Here is an 11337-nt window from a genome sequence, read left to right on the forward strand (position 1 = left end):
ATTTGCATACGCAAGACGTACGCAGCGCTACGTACGTTTTGGAGGTTATACAGAGGGTATAAGGAGGTTATATCCGCGTTATACACCTTTGTAACCTCCATATAACCTTCTGTAACCTACAAATAAGTTATGCGCTTCTGTTTTCATATATTATGAACTTATTTGTAGGTTACAGGTATGTTACAGAAGGTTACATGGGGGTATAACGCGGATATAACTCGCTTATACCCCTTATATAACCTGCAAAACGTACGCAAGGCAAATTACGTCTTACGTACGCAAATATTTTCCCACATGTAGCCACCAAAACAAAACAATGACTTCTTTCTTTTGATATACAAAATATGCTTTATTTTAAATAAACACAAACAAAATTACAAAAAAAAAAAAATAAATAAAATAAAATAACCGAAAGACAAACCTATCTCTCAGTAGCACCTAAATGCGGGTAATGTATAATACGAGAAAATTTGGATACATAATATCAAATTATCCAATAACAATTATTCCAAACATAGAGCACAAATTTCATATAAAATAATATATAGTAAATAATTATGGACCCATTTATGTCATATAATTTTTAGTACGTACCAAGCAGGCAATTTGTAATTGTTATGTACTTAAAAAAAATGAGATACATAACGCGTGTACATGTAATATCTGTATTGTAAAGTCCAATTCACTACAACGCCCTCGAAGATTTTTGAAAAAATTTACGTACATAAGATGTACACAACGCTACTTACATAATGAATGTTATATTTACGTTATATCCGCATTATATTTGCATTATATCGCACGTAACCTCGATGTAACCTCTATATAACTTACTTGTAACCTCCCTGAACCTACAAATAAGTTCCATGCTTCTGTTTTCACATATCTGTAGGTTACATAAAAGTTACATCGAATTTACAATCTACAATTTTTTTTTTAGGCAAATCCCTTAATTGGAGATTTATAAATATGTCCTTGAACGGACTTTATTTACAATCTACTAGTATAATATAAATAGCAAACAAGCTTAGCATAAGTTATCAGTATGATCAAGTATAATTAATTTGCCCATTTTTCTGATTCATAAACAAATATCACATGATTATAATTGACAAAAATATTTATTTAATATGCACTATGAATTCATATGCACTATAATTGACATAATGAGGTACATAATGAGCGCAACTTTGGGATGTTAATTCAGTATATAAGCCCATAATATGTCATGATACTCTTATTTCAAATTATTATAGTATTGAATTTTCTTATATATTTTAGAAAATAACAAGTAATGTTAATCTTCGAAGATTATTTAGCTTAACTACGTCGCATATTTTTATGAGAATTTAGTGGTTGATATAATTTAGCACTTTTTTTTTTTCTTTTTTGAAAATAAATAACAAAAACAAACCCAAAGATCATATTTATTTATTCATTTTTTTTCTATTTTATTTTTAAAACATATAGGCTTTGTTTTCAAAACATCAAAAGGACAGAAATAGTATTGTTGGTGTTTTAAAAACATATTTTTCATAGCATTTTCTGTGCAAGGGCCCGCTGCTGGCCCCCAAAAGCACAGGGCAACAAACAACAACACGATTATGGTTGCAACTCATATGTTTCCCAACGGCTTTCAACATTTTGATTAATGAACTACAAGAATACATTTGATTGACATAAAATCTTTATTTAGCTAAGATCAACTTAAACTAGTCCATTTAAACTATCACCTCAGATTTACAAGAGCATGGAATGATGCAGCCCATAGATGCTGACAAGAATATTTTTCATCAAGTTGGGTTAACTACCTTTCATGGCTTAAGTAGATTAGTCATCATGATGACTCAAGATGACGGAACAATGAGATTTTGATCGGGTTCATCATCATTTCCTACACCATCTGCTTTAAATTCAAAATGATAAATTGATTAACCTAAAGCCAATATATGTTATTATTGTACAGTAAATATTCAGCGTTTAATGACTAAGATTAATCAAATATGCTCTCCTATTATCGAGAAGGATAATTAACTATAAGGACCTGCGCCAATGGAGAGCCTTGAATTCCAGATCCAAAAAATCCTCAAAAAATTAGAATGTAATCTCTAGGTAATGACTTATCTACAATTCAATCTCCCTTCAAAAAATTTAACCCACAATACCAAACATAATCTCTCAACAAGTTGAATCAAGGGTGCACATTTTTAGAGCCCGCACGAACATGCATCGATGGACAAATCAACCTCACAATTAACATAAACAATCGTGTCTAAATAATTAAATATTTTATTAATTTTTATTCTTTTTTCCAGAGTAAAAAAAGAAAAATCAACTAAGCAATACAAGCTTAAATTTTCTTTTTCAAAACGTAGAAATGATAATTATAATTTCTTTATCTTGAAAATAATAATTTGACTATAAAATAATTTTATTTCATTCTCCCAATCCTTTCAAAAAATATCATCCATAAAATAAGAAAATAAAAAAGACTGAATATATATCCAAATACTTTATAGGCTTGATTCATACTAGGCTAGCTCAGATCAAAGCTAATGTTAACTAGTTCAAGTTAAGTTGGCCCAATTCAAACAAAGTTGGCTTGTTTAAGTCGACTCGGAGAGTCTGCTTAGCTCAAATTATTCAATCGAGTCAAAACAATAGAGGTGGCCAACTTATTAGGACTATTGTGAACTCGCCAACATCATCATAAATGAACAAGATCATATATAACTAGACCATATATATATATATATATATTCAAAGGTCTGTCCAAATTATTCACCAACATTTACTCAAACAAGTCGGTGACTTCTTCAAGTCAAATAAGTAAACTTTAATCAAACAGAAGATTTCATCCAATAAACTAGTAACCTAATTTAACTAAGAGTTCGGTCAAGATAAATGATATATAACCTAATATTGTGGAATTTTGTGCTGGTTAGCTAGCCAAGACAACCAGCCATATGAGCCCCACAACTTCAATCTGTGGGAGCTATTAGAGGGTGTGTCCTATTTCACCTTTATTCTTTTCTTATTATGTTGCACGTCGTTCCTTCTTTAATTATTTTATATTGGATAAGTTGTAATAGTCTTAATTATGTTTGCTCTAGCCAACCCCCATATAATAAGGGGAAAGGTTGTAAATTGAACAATATGAAATAAGGGAATATAATTCTCCATTTTTCTTCATGGTATCAGAGCATCGGGCTCAATTTTGACTGGATTAGGCATCCTTCAACATTCGACCTTGACTGGATCGCTCATGTGCCTGCATCGATCAGCACTGCAAAAATGCTCATCTATCTATGTCGATCGTGTGTTCGAGTTTGTGTAGCTTGTGATTGGATAACCTGTTTGTTTGCGTTGATCAGCGTTGTCGAACGCTTCAACTAGATTGCTCATCGGCCTTGGCGACATCATAGTGCATCGATCAGCATTGCAAAAATGCTCATCTATCTACGTCGATCGTTTGTTCGAGTTTGTGTAGCTTGTGATTGGATCACTTGTTTGTTTGCGTTGATCAGCGTTGTCGAACGCTTCAACTAGATTGCTCATCGGCCTTAGCGACATCATAGGTGGGTTTGAATTTGCGTCGCTCGGGTTCAAATCCACGTGGTTTGTTGGTCTCGTCTGCTTAGTACAAAGTAGACAATTTTGTTGGCCTAAGTTGCGTAGGAAATCTCGTCAGCCTCATTTGTTGTCTTTATCTTGTCTGCCTTCGACTATATTGTTCGTCGGACTTGTGTCCTGCAGGTCCTCCTCTACTCTACCTACAGCCGGTGGAGCCTATCCAACTGACGTTTAGTTGCCACAATCCTTGCTCCAACCAGCTTGCAAGCTCTTCTTTGTTCCTTATCATAGTCATTGGACTCTTCCTACAGCAAACAACTACCAATTCCCTTATCCAACCTTAAATGTGCATAGAGGTTATGACCAAGTACGTAATAAGGACATCTAGTTCTACTCCGACGATTAGTTCTAAATCAGAGACCATGAATAATGTCCACATAGCCCCTGAACTCTCTTCATTTATCACATGTCATAAACACAATGGCAATAACTGCTTTCAATGGTCTCAATCTGTAGTTATGTATTTTTCTAGAAAAGGAAAAGTGGTACATCGCACAGGAGAGCAAACAATTCTTAAGCTCGCCGTTGCCCATGGAAAATTCAGGATCACATGGCCATGTCTTGGTTGATTAATTCTATGGTCACAAAAGTTGAAGAAAATTTCTTATTTTATAGGACAACAAAGGAGATTTAGGAAGCAACTTGTAAGACATATTCTAGCATCTAAAATGCTGCAGAATTATATAACATTGACACAAAACTGCATGAGCTCTGATAAGAAGAGGCAAGTGTTACTCAATACTACAACACACTATCAAAGTACTTGTTACAGTTAGATATGTATGAGAGTGCCCACAAGATGTATGATGTATAAAACAATATGGGAGTGCCCTTTGATAAGAGGATGATCAAGTTTTTATTGTGTCTAAATAAGAACTTAGATGAAATAAGAGGAAAAATCATGCAATGAAACCTCTCCCTACCACGAAAAAAAAAAAAGTTTTTGTTGAAGTTAGAATAGATGAAAGTAAGAAAAAGCTCATGATGACAGAAATTGTGAGTTCATCTAGCAATGAAAGCTCAGTTTTGTACACACAAAACTCTTATCATGATTCAAAGCAAAAAAAAAAAAAAAGTCCTTTGTGTGAAAATTATAAGAAATTGGGTCACACAAAGGACAAGTGCCAGAAACTGCAAGAAGAACTTGTAGATTGGAAACTCGAACAAGAGAGGAAAGACCTAGATAGCAAGGTTCATGTCTCTACCTAAGGCTGTTAACGAGTCGATTTCGAGTTGAGTTGGGTCAGCTCAAAAATGGGTTGAATTGATTGAGTTCAAATCGAAATTGGTCTTAACTACTTATGTTCAATTTTAAGCCAGCTTGGCTAGAATTGAATCTCGATCTCTCGATCCGGCTCAAAATTAAAACAAGCTAGCTCAAATTTGAGTTATTTGGATTCGTTCCGGCTCAAATCCGACTTGATCTGACTCAAAATTGAAACAAGATTACTCAAAATAAGTTATTTGGATCTATTTTAGATCCAAATTGACTCATAGCATGTTATATTTCATTTTATTTAGCATTACATATAATTTTTTATAAATAAAAAATAATGAGACAATCTCGAGCCAGTTCAGGTCGATCTATGTATTGTACAAAATTTGTTTGAAAAAAATTAGATCCAAAGTTTTAACTCATAGCTCGATTCGTTTAGTTTGATCCAATCATGATCCAAGCTAAAATTCGAATCAATCTTTGAGCGATTAACTATTTTTTAGCTAAATCCACAGCCTTACCGCTACCACTTCTGAAGGGTTGGCCGACTCTTAATCCTTTCACCCCTTCACTAAGGAAGGACTGAAGATGTTGAAGAAGCATCTTACTAACATAATTGAACATGCCAAGGTATTATATCCTCTTTTAATCTTGCTAACATCGAAAGATTTCAAACTTGGATAATAGATTCAGATGCTTCTGATCACATGGCTGTAGACATTTATGCTTTCAAAAACTACCAAGAGATCACCACCTCCATATTTGTTTTGACTTGCCGATGGATCTCACTCTAGGATTGTTGGGAAAGGAGAAGTGAATGTCTCAAAAAGTATTCACTTTTCTTATGTCTTCATGCTCTCCAACTAGATTACAGCTTATTTCAATTAGCAAACTTACTCGTCACTTGAATTATGTTACTAAATTTTGTTCTTAACTCTTGTGAATTTTAGGTGATGGATTCGGGGAATGTGATCCGCAGTGTGAAATTGTATCAAGGTCTATATTTGCTCAAGGAGAGTTATTTTCTTAACACATGTGTTTTCTCTATCATCCTCTTCTCATGTTCCTGAGTCCGTTGAAAGTCGGTTTTTATTATGACATTTGTGTATGAGTCATTTCAATTTTCATTGTATTGCAAAGTTATGCCCTCATATATTTATTAATAAAAATTCAAAATTTTATCAGTGTGACACATGTCAATAGGCTAAACATACGTGTCATGTAAATATTCTGTCTCAATATAAACCCTCACATCATTTCTCTAACATCCATAATGATATTTAGGGACCATCAATAAAGTCAGATGGTTTGTCTCCTTCATTGACGATCACGCTAGAACCAGTTGGATATTTTTTACAAATGAGAAATATGAAACAACACAAATCTTTCAGTTCATCCATTATACGATTGATACTCATTTCCAACGCAAAGGATGGATTCTCAAAGCTGATAATGTAAATGAATACTTCAACTCCATCCTTAGACCCTAACTTGCAAAGAATGGTACCATCCATGTGCGTTCCGGTGTAGACTTCATAAAAAAAAGATATGGCTGAGAGGAAGAATAAATATCTCCTTGTGGTATATAAGTATATAATGTTTTCTCATAATATCCCAAAAATTTTCTAGGGAGATGCAGGGTCATTGGATTCAACACGAGTCTTCTCATCCAATCTTCCTCTAAAAATATTTGGTTCTCTTCAGTTCACATTCCATACAAAACTTGACCCAAAATTCATCAAATATAACTTCATTGGTAATGCTTCTAACAAAGAAAGGTACAAGTGCTATTCACTCATTTTTAAAAAATATCATAACACCATAGATGCTACATTCTTTGAAAAACAATTCTATTACCCTAACTTTGAAATTTAGGGGGAGAGTCTGGGTGTATCAAATTTGGGATACTACTTTAGATATCCACATTGAACTAGAGTCACCACAACCTATTTTACTTCTCTCTAACCATCATGCCTCCCAAATTCTATCACTTGAGGATATCCAACCCGAGATTGATAGCAAGAAAATGCACAAGGAATTTTGTGTGTACACTAAGAGAAATAAATCCCTCAGAGCAGAATAAATATAAAATACAAGCACAGGACTGTTCACAACAAAACATGAATGCACATATCTCTGAAATTTCAAGAGAGGTGGAATACAGTAGAGAAGACTTAGAAAGTTGCACAAATTATCCTATCTAGGAGTATGTTGCTTATGGGAAGTTAACCTCACCCGCTTTTGTATCCAATCTTAATAGTGTTCAGACACTCAAATTTATTCATAAAGCCCTTTAAAGTTCAAAAATGAAAAAAGAAAGTTGAAGAAGAGATCCAAGCACTTGATCTAAATGCCACATGTTAGTTACAAAGCTTCTTCAAGATAAAAGACATGTCGGGTGCAAGTGGATGTTGAATGTCAAGTACAAAGTAGATGAGAGTATTGAGAGGTCCAAGGTTAGATTGGCGGTCAAAGTTTTCGCACAGCCTAACGGGATAGACTATCAAGAAACTTTTGCACTACTGGCCAAACTAAACACTATAAAAGTTCATTCCTAAGATTGGGAACTGCATCAACATGATATCAATAATATTTTTTTTATGGAGACCTTGAAAAAAAAGTGTATACGAAGATCCATAGAAAATTGCTCAAATAAACATTTGGTTTATAAAATAAGAAAGCCATTTTATGGCCTAAAACTATCTCCAATAGTTTGGTTTGGCAAGTTTGTTAAGACTATAAAATCTAATAGATACATCCACTACAAAGATGATCATACACTATTGATAAAACATACACAATGAGGTAAAAAAGAAAAAAACTTAGTGTCTATGTAAGGCCCCGTTTGGGGCAGCTTATAACTGCGGGCGGTGTTTTTAAAACGCTGTCGTCTGTTTATTTAGTACATTTGAGAAGCTTAATAAAAAATGTTGTTTTCATTTGTTTAATAGACACTGCCGAGGGATAGACCTCGTGGTTCGCATCTTGAAGATGTGTTCGATGGTTTTTCCTCCCGCGCCCTTCTGTCTGTCTCCTCCTTTGCTCGAAGCCTCTCTCCTCGCCTCTCGCCCTCACCTCTCCCTACAGTGTTTAGCCCAGCTCAATTTTTTGCACAGAGGGAACGAGAACACCTTCAGTTCAGTAAATTGCCCTTGTTTCGTTCATGGATGGAGCCTATGAATCAGGAAATGCTCAATCCATCGTCTTCCTCTGCTGGATTTTCAGGTTTTCGTATCTCTACTAGGATTCAAGAAGAAGAAGAGCTTGACAATATGTCGCATACGTTGTCTTTTCGTTTCTCTAGTTCATATCACTAGTAAGTATTTTGCTTTTAGTTTTGCTTACAATTGTTATTACTCCTACAACTTTTGTGATCTTTCATATTTCAAAGATGATTTTTTTTTTCGTTTTTGGATCTTTGAACTGAATTTTGTGTTTGGTTTTAGGTCAGAGATGAAGCAAGTTGAAAGCTTTAACTGAAAGTCTTGGTCTTTAGAGCTTGTTTGTTGGATTTGGTGTAGTTTCTATGCTTCTTTTGTAGTAGTTATCAGCTTTTTTTTCATTAAGTTTAGTCATCTTTCTTCAAATATAAAGATTTTTCACCCTTTTTCTGCTTTGTGGAGCTTTGGGGTGATTTATGTGAAGGTTTAGGAGGTGAAAAAAATTAAATGTTTGAATAGCAAGGCTAGATATTTAGCACCTAGATGTAGTTTTCATGATGGGCAGAATGGTCATTTAACCACATACAGCTGCAAATCAGTTGTTTTTAGATAGTTGCCCCAAGCAGCCAATCAGCTTATCAGGACAAACTGCTTATCAGGATAAGTTGAATAAGCCGCAGCTACCCCAAATTGACCCTAAAGTATATGAAATTAAGAATCTAGAATTTATGAGATACTTTCTGGGTATGGAAGTTGTCAAAGTCAGTTGTCAAAGTTTATGAAGGGAATTGTGATATCCCAAAGAAAGTACATTTTAGACATACTAAAAAAGACAAGAATATTGGGGTGTAGACCAACTGAAACTCCTATTGATTTCAATAAAATGTTACATTCAAGGAGAGAAAGGACACCAATGAAAAAAGACAAACGCCAAAGCTTAACGGAAAAGCTCATCTATCTGTCACTATGTATGCGAAAATATTATCAATTGGAGGAGCAAGAAAGCAGCAGTCTCTTAGAAATAGCATGCAGTCTGAGTATGAGACACTTGCTTTGAGAATTTGTAAAGGAATGTGAATTCAAATGTTACTAAATGATTTATGATGTTCCACGGTCAATCTCGTAAAGATGTTATGGATAGTCAAGCCATCATTAATATCAAGGTTGTGCAAACCAGGCTGGACATCGAACCGGAAAAAGTAACTGTTCAAGATTCACCGAATATTGAACTGAATATTGTAATAAATATTTAAATTATTTTAATATAATTTAAATAATGTAATAATGATATATTAATATCATTTTTATTGATTCAACAAATAATATTTTAATTTAAGACAACTTTTGAATATTTTAAACAATATTCTAAATAAAAATTTTAAGACAATATTTTATCTTTTTTTTAATATAAATATCTTATTTTAGGTCATCTAATCAAAATCAAATTGTTAAAAATGAATAATATTTGAACGGCCCAATTTTTTAAAAATTGGACCGATTCAACAGCTCTCCAATTCAACCCTAATTTTAACCGGTTCAATCTTAGTTCTATGCAGAAACGGTTCTGAGCTTGGACTTCCAAATCCTACTTGATAGATATATCAAAACAGAAAAAAATGAAAGCATTCAAGAAAATACAATAACAAAAATTTATTTTAACAAAAAACATTTGAAATTCATTTGGAAAGAGACCTTTCACATTCAAATCAAACACAAAGATTGATTAAAAGCTTACCGCAGCATCCAATCACTGTACTAAAAAACACCAACTCCCTGAAGTTCAGCCTGAGCTACCACAGCATTGATCGCATCAACAACGTCCATCTCCCCCCTGGCAACGGCTTCATCCATTGGGGTGCGTTCATAGCTATTAAGAATCCATAGACATCATTAAACAAACGGATAAAAAATTGGAAAAAGGAAAATCTGTCATCTTAAACGGTCATCTCAAAATTTCAAATAGAACGGTGAGGACTATAAACTTACCTATTTAGCAAACTTACATTTGCTCCAGCCAGAATCAAAGCCCTTACCACCTGACAATTAGTTGTTCCTTCAGAATAACTTTATATAGCTTTTATGATGTTCAAGCTGCAGAAAGAAAATAACATCACCTCTTTTTTTCCATTGAGACAAGCCCAATGCAGTGGAGTATTCTTCTCCGTGTTAGAAGTATTTACATCCTGGTTTGCAAGATAAACAGAGACGAAGTTAGAAAAGATCATTATTTGCGTGAGTGATCTTCAATATAGATTGCTTATCAAAATCACAGACAAAATCACACCATATTTAAAATAGATTTTGCATCCAAATCCTTGGAGCATATTGCTGAATCATCATCATCATTGTCATTAGTTTTATCCCAATTATTTAAGGTTAGCATAATCAATCCTAGTTTTTCATTCCTTTCTATGCGCATCAATATTTTCTTCTGAAATCATTTTAAACAGCTTCAATCCGTACAATCTTAGAGCTACAACTATTTCATAATCCCCTGACGCATATTTTATGTGTATTTTCTATCTATGGTTGCACGTCTAAAATACTAATTTTATTTTGAGGGATTTACGTATATAGCACTTCAAACATCAGTATTTACGTATCTCATGCCCAAAATTTTATATTTACTTATATAACACCTGAATTTCTTTTAATGCTTAAAAGCTAGTACTCTGTAAACGTACATTAACAGCCAATCTTAAGAAATCACTAGCATGACCACTCGCCAGCATGAAATCAGAACTCCACAACCTCCATGTTCCTCTTGCCTGCATGAAATAGAACTCGTTTCCTACTAAACGGTTACAGATTGTAAGCTTTGAACAGATACAGCTGACATTCTGTTAATAGTTGTATAGGCGAAGTAATTCGGTGTGTATATTTAAGATAAGCCTGCTAGGAAATGCTTTACTCTCAAATGTTATAACAATTTCTGAAGCTATATGATATTATTAATATTTTTAGTCTTAAATATTTCACTTATTAAATCTCCAGACAGGTAAATTCTAAATCAAATCAATGCCACGTTTTTCCTCCAGTAACTCTGGCTTTGTGAATTGACCGCAGAGAAATATCGTTTTTCTTTTCTTAATGTAAAGAATAAAAAATAAACAAAGTATAGGACTTCTTCCAGCAGCTTTTCGTGAATGAATAAACAAGTTTCCTCGGCCATTGTTACAGCATGGTCAGTTAAGTGAGCTCAGTCAGAAAATATACGTTGGGACTTATGGCAGAGTACGGAGAAGATGACAGGGAAATTTCGGGCTAATTTTGGAATATTGAGAAATTTCGGTGTTATATATATATATATATATATATATATATATA

At 33.7% G+C, this 11337-nt stretch overlaps 1 protein-coding gene across 1 annotated transcript in view; it reads right to left on the reverse strand.

Moving 5' to 3' along the window:
* Positions 1-1650: 1650 nt before the first annotated feature.
* The window catches only part of LOC110034159 (ankyrin repeat-containing protein P16F5.05c), a 37771-nt gene continuing 28084 nt past the window's right edge, over positions 1651-11337 (reverse strand). Inside the window, exons 4-7 of the mRNA XM_020738445.1 lie at positions 10125-10193; positions 9997-10046; positions 9746-9877; positions 1651-1903 (exon numbers count right to left, since the gene is read on the reverse strand). Of these exons, the coding sequence (XP_020594104.1) occupies positions 9766-9877; positions 9997-10046; positions 10125-10193 (231 nt within the window). The 3' untranslated portion in view covers positions 1651-1903; positions 9746-9765. The remainder of the gene's footprint in view (positions 1904-9745; positions 9878-9996; positions 10047-10124; positions 10194-11337) is intronic.

The sequence above is a fragment of the Phalaenopsis equestris genome, unplaced genomic scaffold (genome assembly GCF_001263595.1).
Source record: "Phalaenopsis equestris unplaced genomic scaffold, ASM126359v1 Scaffold001364, whole genome shotgun sequence".
Lineage (NCBI taxonomy): Eukaryota > Viridiplantae > Streptophyta > Magnoliopsida > Asparagales > Orchidaceae > Phalaenopsis > Phalaenopsis equestris.